A 13,760-nucleotide genomic window follows, 5' to 3' on the forward strand; every position below is an offset into this window, starting at 1 on the left:
AATTTTTATAATATGTTTTAGACACATTTCAAGTCAAAGGGCTAAAACCCAAGTAAGGTCACCATGAAGCTACACCCCATAAAACATAACTAAGGCCGTGTAACAGTAACATCGTATTTAGATGGTTTACAGCAACCACTCTGTGGAAAGAATGCATGTCAAAGTCCACCTGAGATGCGTATGAATCCAGCAGTGGCACTGGCCTACATGGATTCAGAACCTATAAAAAGGTAAAGCATTTTTAGGACAAATTTGACTCTTATCGGTTTTTCTGAGCCTGACTTAGGGATATGATCTGGTGCCTTTTAACTGTGGGTAGACTCATGCATTTTACCCATGAAATGAGGGCTGTACAACATGGCCCTCTGTCCTTATGTTCTGGGAGGAAACATTTGTGGACAAAATGGAGGGGGGGGAACCCTCAGCAACCAACTGCTTGTTCCATATGCATAAATAGAATTCAGGTTTACATTAAGACCAGGTTGCAAATCCCAAACTATTCCTTTAAGGTTCGAGGACTCGTTGGAAAGCGAGCAGGTGGTGGCAGCAGGGCGCAGTGACCAACAGACTTCACAGTTTTCAAAGGAAGTCACAGAAACACTCATTCTGTTACATCTGATCCTGGTTCAATAAAATGTCACGAAACCAAACTGTTCTCCTTGTACTCAGTCATTAGTGGTTGTTGGTTCAATTACAGTGTGTTCTTCTGTGTGAGAATGTTAAACTGTTAAATTTCTAATCTAAAACTTCAAAAAACAATATTCAATATGCATTAGGAAAGAAATGCAAGACAAAGTAGTTGTTAATGAGAAACTCTCTGAATTAAGTGACACTGACAACATCATTCGTTTTGTTAATTGATCCCAATTATTTCCAATCCTGTCGTGAGGTCTTCTGTGACCGTACTGTATCTAAAAGCTGCCTCATCCTTGCTTGTGCTGGAATATCAGCACCTATTGTGACACGTCTTAGAACAAGTTGGAACAAAGACCGAGCTTTGTGCTTGTGACGAGATAGATATGGCTCGTCCTTTTTTTAATTAAACCTCACATTCTTGTCATTCATTTTTATAATTTCAGTTGAAAAAGGGAGTTTCATGGTTAGCTGCTATGGATCTGCTCAACACTACAAACAGAATTGTTGTCATGTGAGCATGAGGTCGAATTAACATTATAATTTGAAACTAATTAATCACACAACCACATGCTGTTGCACTTGTATTTGGTGCTTTACATAGAGGAAAGAATAATGGGGGTTAATGTTGAATATCACTCAGACAGCTTTAGCAAATGGAGGAATCCTAAGCTTCTTAGGGCTATTGAACTTAAAGGATAATGAACTGGTAAATTAAGTTCTATATATTTTTTTATTTATCATTCCATAATCAATTTCTAATATCATGTTTTGTTAAACGCATGAATGTATTAATTGTCTATAATAAAATACTACAAAAGTCTGCAGTTATTCCAGTGGCAGAAGCAAGGATTCATATTCAGACCATGATGACATAAAATGCAAGGTTGTTTGTGTATATTGCTGTTTTGATATCATTTTAATTACACATGCTCATAGTAGGATCGTGATTGTCTCACTGCCTTGTTTAATAAAATTGGTCTTCTATACTAAACAAATACAGGAAGTGTTTTAAATTCGTCCTGCCTTGTGCAAACTAATGAAAAAAAAATATTGTTTTGACAGGGTGAAATATTAGGAAAGCTGTTGCCTAATGTCATTGTAAGACTTTTATTTTGCTTCAAGAAAGACCTTTTACTGTTCGGTAAATAAAAGGTTAATCAATGTTGTTTCAGTGTGAGAACAATAAGAATGTCACTGTCTAAGTGTCCTCTGTTCTTGTGTCTTTTTCCGCCACACAGCTGTCTGCCACCTCCACATCCCGAGCGGCCTTCTTGCAGTGCCTTCGTTGGGGGATTTGGTGCCCCTTTCAACAGCCAGCTGACTGGAAGAGGGAAGAGATACAGCTTGTTCTGCAAGGAGGTGCAAAGCCAAACCCTTATGGAGTCATGGGCTACAGCACAGAGATGTCTGCCAAAACTCAGAGCCCAGAACCACTTTCAGCTCCAGGCACAGCCCAGGTAACACAAAAACACAGAGGACATCTTTTTCGAGGGAACAAAATGTAAAAGAATCAGCTGAGAAATGTTTAGACAAGGTGCCTTTTTCAGCACTCGCACAGATGTTTCCCTGAAGGCAAAAACCTTCACAATGTCGAAATATTTTGGGGGGGGATTATTTGGTGCATTAAGATTTGAGAAGTCATCTGTATTGCCGGGCCCTCATGCCGTTCTTTTGCAAGGTCAGAATACATCATCCATTAAAGCTCTGCCATGCAAATCTTCACTGTAGGTTGCATCACACTGGTAGACAAATAATTGTCTTCAATTCACATTTTTAGTGACTTTCATGTTTTATCGAACTTTTTCAAGGATCATTTAGCCTTAGCTGTGAATTTTTACATATTTTGGAATTTAGAAAAAGAAATGTCAACGCTGTGTATAGCCTGCTTTTATCTCATTCATATGTCTTTTTTTTCAAAATCGGAACCTTTTTGTTTTTCAACTGTCTTGTGTTTCTAAAGTGTTTTTTCCTTTGTCGAGGTCTCAAAGGCAAAAGACACAATACGTTTTCGGCTGTCGTCAAGTCTGGAAAGAACAGCATCCATCTCAAATGCATCTCTGAAGGCAAAGCATGAAGTTGTGTCAGTTCAGACAAGATCACCTTCATCACTCAAACACGGTAAATATAATTATGTAATCCATAATGGTTTTTGTAAAAAGAGAAAGCGTATGTGATCAGTTTTCTTTCAGTAAAGAATTGAAAGGCTCTTTGCTGTTTAAAGCTTTTAAATGACCCTTTTTCAAATTTCTTTAGGACAAAGAATTGTTTATTGGAACCGAAAGTGTTACTTGTTGTGTGGGTGTACCTCCAGTTTGCAGCAATTTTGCAGGCGTAATCAAAGTTCCAAGCTACAAGCATCAAACTAACTTGCCCTCTGCATATCATCCAGCCCCCACCGCCGCAGCATTATCTCAGTGGCTCCACCTGCTCTTTGCATGATAAGCATGATTGGGGTCTGAGGGGAATACAATTGTAACCTTAAAGAAGACTTTGGGTGTCCATTAGAGCCACTTTAATTTCAACAAGGCTTGATTCTGCTGCTTTAAGAGTGGATTTAAAGAATGGCCAAAAAAAAAGACAACACCATGTATCCACAAACTTCTGCTTTTTAAACCAAAACTAGCACAGATATTTAGTCTGTGATGGATAGCATGTCTGCTGAAACGAACATGTCTGACTATCCCTGGGGTTTGTTTACAATCTGTCCGACTGTCTGACTGCTCCTGATCAAGGTGCTTACTGCCTCATTATACTTTTATTAGCAGTGTCTCAGAAAGTTCTTTGTGGAATGCAAATATTTTATATAAGCAATTAAAAAGATGACCAGACCCATACAATAGCATAGTTGATGTAATATATATTGGAATATATTATTATATGTGAGTGCAGTATGGCAAAACCATTACATTAATACTTTGAGTTAGTTCTCGATCTGTTGGTCATGGTTCTTTAATATTTTGCTCATGTTCATTGTTTTGCCTGTTCTGTTTCTGCCATTTGACAACACTTCCATGTAATAAGCAGTTTAAGTATGAATATAGATATTTTATTCATAGCAGACAAATATTATCTCTGATAAATATTTTTTCCAAAATTTGTTCCAGTTCCAAAACTAAATTTTGTGATTTCCCCTTCCACCAGTATCTCAAAAAACAGTTGGGGACACAGCGTATTTACAACTATTTTACATTATTTTACTTTTGTATTGGGAACTAAGGATGCAACTTGTTGCAGTTCTTTTGTGAAACATTTGCTGCTGTGTCATTGTCCTCTTCATAATGCACCACACATTTTCAAAAGGAAACAGGTCTGGAGGCTGGGATGCCAAGCACACGCACACTATGTCTATGAAGCCACACCATCGGAGCATGTACAAAATGAGGCCTGGCATTGTCCTGCTGAATTTTCCACTGTCTTCCAGAGAAAAGACCTTAACTTGATGGCATTATAGTGCATGTCTCTCTAAAACCCCACTATTCTCAACCTACCAAATATGCAAGTCAATCATGCCATAGGGAATGTTGCAACCACTACAGTACTATCATAGATGCTGGCTTTACCTCTGATGAAGGTCTGGAATTTTTTTTTTTTTTTTCATCTTTGGCACAGAGAAACTGATATCTGTGTTTTCTGACATGTCTTTGGTCACTGGCCTCAGAACATGTTTATGCTTTTTTAGTCCATCTAAAACAGGCCAGCATTTCTGTGGCTAAATTAATCATTGCAACATGGCAATTTCTCATGCAATGCTGCGTGACCACTTGAAGGTTGTGCAACTGTGCTACTGCAACAGTGGGATCCACCCTTGGCCTTTGTGCACTGTCCCTTGAGGATGTCTCTGGATATTTCCCCAATATTATGCACTGTTGCTAGGGAAAGACTCTTTGCAGTCTGGCATTAAGAAATATTCTTTTTAAACATGACCCATCTGCAGTTTCCTCTTCTAGTGTTCTTCCAGTGTTCTTAGACAGTCTTCATGCAAATTTAGTTTCTAATGAGAGGCTTTGTAATCCAGTGTTTGCTTGTACTTTATTTATTGTAACTGATGTGTAACTACAATTAAGATGAGAGTATGAGGCTCCACTTTAAATTACAGCCCTCATTGCTGTACCTACTGTATAACAACAGGTAACAAAGGGGCTTAGATTTATTATTTAACCACCAGACCCTTATCTCATAATTATGACTTAGCATTTTGGAGTAAGTATGAACACATTTACTACCTAAATATCTCTAAATTCAAACAGGGATACAGAAATCTGTATTCATGGTTTTGCTTTCCTTTATCTTGATGTATGATCTTTACTCTGAAATGTGTATATGTCATTGTTGGTAATCACGTCTAATAAAGTCCAAATTATTCTTTAAGGCAAAGCCAAATCTAATAAATGACAACTGCTGCCTAAAAAGATGTTACTCTTCAGTTTGTTTCAGGGCCTGTGTTGTTATTGTGTGGGGAAAATAAATGCTATGAATTAATGCGATGAGAGAGACATAACTTAACTGCAGTGTAGATCTGATCTTTTTTGAAAATCTCTGATCTCTGGGGAATTTGTGGCATGATGATCACAAATAAACCATAAAAAGTGCCCCTAAATCTTGATAAATAAAAGTTAACCTCCACATACTGATCAATCCTTGTACATTACTGACAGCCATTTGCTCTGTGCATGATGTGGTCAGTCACTATTAGCAATCACGGCCGAGGGCGTGGGACTGTATTATTAAATTATAGAAAATACATATAATGGATGGGTGGATGGATAATAATTAGCCAAATGTTAACACAAAGTTAGTAGTCATCAGTCAGAAAACTTGCAATTTAGCTCATTTTCTGACCCACAGAGGGAAAGTCAGCTCAGGGTATAAACTGTTCTTTGCAGTTATTAAGAATATTAACATAAACATGAACCACGTTCCTGTTTTTTTCTTTTTCTTTCTAGATTTTAATAGGGTTATCAGTGTGTGCTGCTGACCTCCTCTGACAGAAGCTTTTGACTCCATTGTTGCCGATTAAGCATAGCCTTTCCACCATTTTGTTGCAAAAATAGCTCATGAACCCGAGCTTTAAAAAGGGCTTCCTAGCCAAAGATAAATGATGTGCCACAGACTGCTTCTCTTACTGAAACCTAAACTGCAGATTGGGTCTGGTGTGTTAGTGAATTGATAAAAAGTGTAGTAAACACTACACATAGCCACTCAATCCCAGTGACAGCAGAAAGACGTTGAGTGGACCCAGGTTGTAAATTTGATGATTTCCCCTTAATGATGCTGAACTTATCTTGGGAGAGAATAAAAGTGTTGATTAGGGCCTACTTTCTAGGTGTGTTGGCAAAGTCTCTTAATGACATTTTAATCAGTGCTGAAGTGTCTTCAAAGAATCCCCCAAGTAGCTTGAATGATTTGGACTAGTGTTCAGAGGAGAATGACATCATGAATCTCTGTCACTCTTGTATTCCAATACTTTAATCATCCTTGGCTTTGTTTTTCTAAGAGTGTGTGTGTGTGTGTGTGTGTGTGTGAGTGCAGGGCCATGCTTGTAAATGCGTTGCTGTCCATTGCACATAGCCTAATTAAATAACTGTGAAAGCCAGGACTGGTTTGGAATACTACATGTGATTCAAGTCCTTGGTGCATTTAGATTTATTAAGGTGCAAAGAACTCACTGCACTTCACAACCTTGGAATCGGTAATTTGTTAGAAAGAAACAAGATGCCAATCTTGGATTCCCAGTATGAACCTCTAAGTTATTCATGGTGAATATCTGCAAGACTTGCGTTTAGAGCGATGGAAATTATAAAGTCAATATATTTTCATTAATCTATAATTTAGCTACAGAATCCCAAGTTGTTGTTAAGACACCACATATCGCCCTCTGTTCCTAATGATATGCTGAGAGGAGGGAAATATGCTCCTCTTGCTATTTGACACAGATGCTGATTAATGAACTTCAATGATTCATCATCTTTTCGTATTTAAATCTATTCTTCCTCATTTGCTGGTTTCTTGTACACGTAAAGGTGCTTGCTCATACATCTGCTAGATTGCTCAGCTGTCAAAAAGGCTTCTCATTGATCACGAATAAACAACCAATTGCTAATGAGGTGAAACACGTTTTCTGTCGTCCCGAGACCATAAAACAGGGAGAAAACAGACAGCCCTAAAAACAAAATGGCTGCTGGGGGTAATGCCAGAGCACATTTGTGACAGAGAGCCAGCCAGTCCCGCACCATGTCCACTCTGTGTGCATGTAGTCTGAACAGATGGGAGCTACAGTACGACGCCCCAGGCAACTGAGGCAATTTCCAAAAGGCCATTCAAGCCCAGCACAGAGAGCGAAAAAGAGTGGGAGAGGAGGACAAAGAGATACTGGAAAGTCTTTAATTTCAGTATTACCATGGCTACCGCCAAAAGAATCTCAGGAATAACTGACTTTAAACTCTTAGTGACAACTTTGTCACTGGTTATGAATTGTTTTGGCGTCCCAGAGTCTTGAGCGGAGTTGGGAAATAGCCACTTACATAGCGCTTGAACTTGGGGTTCAGTGTTTTGCCCAAGGACATTTCGACGCGTAGCTGGGACCAGGGATCGAACCACTGACCCTGTGGTCCTTGAATGCCTGCCTTACCACCTGAGTTATTTGCTTTGCTGAAGTGTGGTATGTTCTTTGCACCTCGGGATGCCACCGGACTCATCAGTAGAATCCTCACAGAAGATGTCATTTTATTGTCAATATCTTTTATTTCTCATTAGCTAATATGCTACTAAATGTTTAACCATGCGGGGAAATTAAAAGTGCTATGTATTCAGACCATGGAGAAGATGGTAATTAAGAAATGTTAATTGAACTAAAGCTAAACACTGAATAATTGTTATTGTGCGGAAGACCCTAGACAAACACTGTAAGGGGATAGACTAGATAATCATTTGAATTGTCTTATCTTCTTTTCTCTTCTTTGTGTTTTTTAGATCAGAAAAACATTCCACCGGCCTCTCCACCAGAGTCACCCCAAGGCCCCGGGGTAAGACGCTCTTTCCCCTGCTCCACTGGACAGGCTAACCAAACCCAAAGCCCCAGAACAGATAGTTGTGTCTCAAGTCAACACTGCAGATATTTAAGATGTCCTGTACTCATATCTCTGTCAAAAGCTGAAAAGTACTGCTGTCAGCACGTCCACACAGCTCACAGTTTGACCTATCGGTATGTGTCACTGTAATCTAGTGCGGAAATGATTCGTACATTAGCCAGTCACCTATTCTAATCATCTGTCATTTAATGCTGCATAAGTTGATTTATTTTTTTCGGGCCACTTGAGACGCGCTGAATGAGCTAAAACACAATTATATTATCGTCTAAGTTGTTTGGTCGGCAAATGTTGCCACATCTGGAGACAAAGTTGATGACAATAGAGTTTCAGCTCAGTGTGTAGGTATATATTTAAAATGCAAATAGTGCAAATACTAAATTAAAAAAATAAGTAGAATAATTTCATTACAACTACAAGCTGACCTGCAGTGGTGGCTAAATAAAAGGAAGGTGGAAGCCGTTCCAGCAGTTTGCTTTATATGGATTTGCTTTTTAGACAAAGATCATAAAACCCTGTTAATCCACTGTCATGCTGTGTCTGGTTTGTCAACAAAGATTGCAGATCCAGCCTCTCTGTGTTTTTTTGTTTTTTGGTTAACGTTGGGAAAAATACATTATCTGCCCCAGATCTCTCAACAGTAATGTGATTAGGAGGTATCAATCAAGTGCAAGTCACAAATTTACACACATATATATATATATATATATATATATACACACACACACAGACACACACACACACAGATACTCACATACATACATTCACCTTTACATTTTCATTTAATCTTTTCACTCATTTAAAAAAAATGAATTCAGTACAAACACTGTGTGTGTGGGGGTGTGTGTGTGTATTTGATAATTTTTTTTTTTTGACAACAACTGATTCATGCGTGTCAGTCATTTAAATAACCTTTAAAATCTGAGAAAAATAATACTGATGATGATAATCATACCTTTTTACATTGAATCAGATTAAATGTCACATTAGCATAAGAATGTTAGAGGGTCCCAACAGGCAACTGATACAGCACTAATCAATTCTATAACTATGTAATAAATGTAACTGCACCATAATCGTCTATCTATCGAATCTGAGTTGGGTAATGACTGACTCATATCTCGCTCTTAGTAAAATATCTGCATCGACCGTATGTAACATACACAAACAGTGTGCATTGCTGTGTGTCTACCGTGTGTGTCTGCTCGTCCCTTACCATCATCCTTCAGTCTGAGTGGAAGTGCCAGTTGAGACTGGGAGTTGTGATGGATGCTGCTCTCTCTCAGGATGAGGCCAGGGACACACACACACACTCACACAGTAATATAGACCTGCAGAGCGGAGGAGGAGAAAGATGAGCTCTGTTTCAGTGTTGGCTCTCTGGGCCAAAACGAGCCGCAGTCTCTACCGTCAACTCATTTTAAATTGAACCAACTGGGGCTGGGAGCTGTGGGAGTGCTGCACCCATGAACTCTACAAATTGACCCTCATTCTGATTAAAGCAGCAGGGGTGGTGGAAGTCTGCACTTGGGCAGCTCTTTTAGGAATGCACATAGAATCTGTTGAGACAATACGATAACAAAACACGAACAAACCATTGACATAAAATCTTTAGATAAGATGTTTTTTTATGGACTCTAAGTAGTAGACAGTCAGAACAGCTACCCAGTCATCACACCACAAATTCCACCATTTTCAAATTTAGCATTTCAGTAATTAGTTTATAATAATACTTTAATTTAAACTATTACTTAAAATACATAGTGGTAGTGATTTTGACTGTATAATATCACAAAAACTAATATTGTGATACTTATCTGTATTAATACTTTTTTAAACCACCAAATGAATATGCTGGGCAGCTTGGAGATGACATCAAAAGACTGAGTTGCATGACTGACTTTACTTTATCAATTCATGATTCCCCAAATTTTTATCTCTTAAACAGGTAGAAAATATAGTACCACAGTGTGTTTTTGTTTACATTTCCAGGATATTTCTATTATCCCAGAATGTCATCTCAAAATTAGTAGATGCCTATATCCTATTTTAGTATATTAGTTTAAAGGTCAAACAGCAATTTCCCCAAATAGGCAACTGAGTTTGCACCAAAGCTGAAACACACAATTTAAGACCAAAAACACTGTCAAGTTAATGTGAAGTAAGATTATGTAGATTTTGGAAACACAGTAACAAATATATCCACAGGTGACATTTACACCATAATAGAACTTTGAATTCAATGGTATCTTCATTCGTGTTTCATTAATAACAAGTGTATTTATAGAATGGATGTGACTGGATGACCCTCAGTATTGGTGACCCTCACTATACACTGATCATATCAGAGTAATTTGGTTTTAAAAAATAGACAAGGTTACATTCTATATAGCACTTAACAACACAAACCATTATTTTTAAACAAATATAGTATTAATTATCCACCCTATTATCTTTGCTGCTTATCGTGTTTAGGGTCGCAGGTAGCTGGAGCCTATCCCAGCCGTCACTGGGTGAAAGGCAGGGCACACCGTGGAGGTCTCCGGGCTATCTCAGGGCCAAAACGGAGAGACATGCACACAGACAACCATTCACACTCACATTTGCACCTACAGGCAGTTTAGAGTCACCAGTTAACCTGACATCATGCCTTTGGACTGTGGGTGGAAACCGGAGTACCCAGAGGAAACCCACGCAAGCACGAGAAAAGCACGCAACCTCCACATAGATGTGAGGCGACAGCGCTAACCACTCCGCCCTCATGCTGCCCACAAACATAATTTAATCATTTCAATTCTACTGCATATAATAATAACACATTTTTTAGGCCTCTGTTAGCTCAGCATTTGGTTTACCCATCTGCAAAAAACACTCTCATCTATCTTGTGTCCACTTTGCAGTAAATGACCCATCCATTCTGCTATAAACACATTCTGTATTCCCGAGCAAATTAGTGTGTAAAGCAGCAGTCATTGGTGTCCTGGCAGCAACGCAGGTATCCATCTGATGACCATCCAGCATTCTGTATAAAGAAATGAAACAGAAAATACTGTGTGAAGCGGTGCCACTGTTCCTGGCAGTCACTCTACAATTCATCACAACTCTAGTGTTGCTGCAAAATTCACACAGTCTCCCTCTCTCTCCCCTGCTCTTTTAAAGATGTTCTCATAAAAATGTTCACATTCCAATCCTAAAATGATTTTCCATGTTGAAAATATTTATTTCCTCTTCAACATGGCTGTCAAGTGCTGATTAATCAATGGCACCCCTCTCAGAAATGGCTCTGCGGTACACGCAGGCTCTGTCTGTAGGCATTGTTGGATCTGACAGCTCTATCTTGCTTGCATAAATTATTGATCCTCGAGGCTCTGTGTTTGCCACGATGCAGAATGCTAAGGATCCCTTGGTATTTATAGCCTGCATTTTGTAGAGCAGCTAAGGTTGTTTGCCTCTGTTGATGATCATTTCTCGCATCAGGCTGCGGGCATGTTTCAGGGTCGTGGCCGTGTTCTGTTGACCCAGGTGGTCTCGTATCTGTGGGTTGGAGGTGAGGCCATGTTTGCATTTTGTTGCTGGCAGAGGCTGTTTGGCAGCTGGTACTGGCCCAGTGAGTCTTCAGCCATGATGTGCACAGAGAAGTTAGTACCTAATTTGTTAGATGTATTTTGAAAATGTCTAATTCAGAATTTGATCAGTTTTGTGATGGTATTTTTATGACTCTAATTTATTATTTCGTTTTGAATCACTCTCACTTAATGCTTCAAAGCAAAGGAAAAGTGATATAACATATACATTTGATGTACAATTACATCAGGATCACACATTTGAGGCTGCGGGTCATCCACCTACTGATTGTTGGGGTAGGAAGAAATTTGCATGTATCATCTTGAGGTTTTATTTGTCATATAAAGGCACATAGTGACATCAGTGTGGGGGTTTTGTAAAATCTGTATGTAAACCATAGTAATTTTAATTGAAGTCTGCCAGATCATTTGGAACATGGAGATTTCACAGTTTCACAAGATGTAGAGGTGTAATTGCACCTCTGTGTAATATACGAAAGCGGGGGTCAGATTAGTACATCCTGCCTTTTGTAATGTTCAGTTTTGTTAAATGTGTCAGAGTTGCAAATTCTTTACATCTCCAATGATACTGGCAGCTTCCAAGCATTGATTTAGAAAGTTTCATTAGCTCTGTTAAATGGTGGCATTGGTAATGTCAGTTCGGGAGAGTTTGTAATGTGCAGTTGCACATCTGCACATGTTGTTCTCATTCATCTTTTACAGCCTTTATTTAATATTTTACCTGTAACAATAGCAACTCTGTTTTTATATGAACATTGTATGTAAATTCATATGTTTAATGGTCATAAATATTTATTGTGTATTGAATTGTTTTGATTTGAAAGGCTCATTGGCTTTAATGATGTACTCAGCAGTGATTAATTGAATTTACATTATTAACCTGGCAAGACCCTAAAATGCTTGTTTTACATGGTTAACATGGTCTGTGGGACTATCTTTACCATCTGTGCTTGGCCACAGAAAAAACACTCTGGTGTATATGACAGTCTTAGACTGTGTTATTTTATTCATTAAAAAAGACTGACAGATTGTGATCATGCTTACAAGACAGATATTAGTTAGTGTTTTTTCATGAAATATGCTTGTAAAATAAGCATTCTTGTCATTGTATAAAATATTACAAATTGTTTAATTGTGTTAAGTCACTAAGCCGTACAGTATACTTACATATACATCATTCTTCTTATTCTCATAAACATTTATTTCTGCTCCTGTTGTGACATGTATTTTAGGAATAGGCCCATTTTACACGGTTTTTGTCACACTCGCACATAATTATCACTCATCCTTACTCACATCCAACAACCATTGTTCACACTTTGACTTGATACTCCCCCTTTCTCATGCATCTCAAACAGTTTCCTCTTTTCTCTGCTTGACTCCTCCACCTTTTATTCCCAACATTTCATTCCAGTAATGTTTTTGTCTTTTTACAGGATGTCCCCCTTAATCTTTTCCAAATTTAAATCACACCTGTGCCTTACTATTTCTCGCAAATGTTATGTCTAGTCAATCAGTCTCTTCCGCTAATCTAAACAAAATTCTAATCTTAGCCCTAAATTTAAGTCTTAACCCTCAAGCAGACCTTTGAAGTTTATAGCCACACATTCATTTTAAGACAATACATACAGTGCAGTACATACTAATTAATACGAAACAGCTAAATGAAGATTTGAGACAACCAAATGAACATTTCTCTCACACATGTTGAAACAGACAGAGAAAAAAGTGTTGTGTATGCTGTACGTGGACCCACATATATGATACCTCTGGCACATTCACACTCACGAAGCCAGAATGTGAACAGATGATTTTCTTGGCTGTCAGGGCAAACAGGCTGACTTCAGAACATTGTCAGCCACAGCAAAGCCACTACTAATTGCCTTGCTATGCATATTCTTTCGGTGTGTATCTGTGTGTTCACGTGTTAGATGCTCACACACAGAGCAAGTCTGGTGTCTTTCACACCCGCAGGGTGCAGGACATGGTGCCTCGATGTGAAATCGCATGCATGTGTGTGTGAGTAAAATGTGATATGGCTTAGCAACACTTGTGTGGACTGACCTGTGACAGCCCACTGGTTCTGACATTTTAGGACATTTTGAATTGCAAAGACTCATTGGCCAACCCCCACCGATGAGCCACAACCGCTCATTTTAGATTTACACCTACACCTAACGTGATATTTGTGAGCGAACAAAGCGTGGAGTGTCCGGCAGTTTCAACTGAAGATACCCAAGTGTCAATTTGGTGACATTTTAGTTGAGTCAGTTACACATGCTTTTCAGTCTGATGTTGTGATTTTCTTTTCTTTAACAGAAACATTTTTTATTTAAGTTGTAAACCTTACGATTCTAAACCGGTTTTGGCTGGAGGTTTAATACAGCAAACGCCTGTCTGTATTGCAGTAATGGTTTAGCCCTAAACTCGTGCTATTTTAATGGAGGAGTCAGTA

The 13,760-nt window shown here is 38.6% G+C and overlaps 1 protein-coding gene across 3 annotated transcripts in view; it reads left to right on the forward strand.

Annotated features, from left to right (window-relative positions):
* nphp4 (nephronophthisis 4) overlaps positions 1 to 13,760 on the forward strand; it is a 138,237-nt gene that overhangs the window by 70,033 nt on the left and 54,444 nt on the right. For all 3 annotated transcript variants that reach the window (XM_067525908.1, XM_067525905.1, XM_067525907.1), the window contains 3 exons: positions 1,875 to 2,093; positions 2,616 to 2,754; positions 7,606 to 7,658. In XM_067525908.1, coding sequence (XP_067382009.1) covers positions 1,875 to 2,093; positions 2,616 to 2,754; positions 7,606 to 7,658 — 411 coding nt within the window. The remainder of the gene's footprint in view (positions 1 to 1,874; positions 2,094 to 2,615; positions 2,755 to 7,605; positions 7,659 to 13,760) is intronic.

This window comes from Channa argus, chromosome 13 (genome assembly GCF_033026475.1).
Source record: "Channa argus isolate prfri chromosome 13, Channa argus male v1.0, whole genome shotgun sequence".
NCBI classification, from domain to species: domain Eukaryota; kingdom Metazoa; phylum Chordata; class Actinopteri; order Anabantiformes; family Channidae; genus Channa; species Channa argus.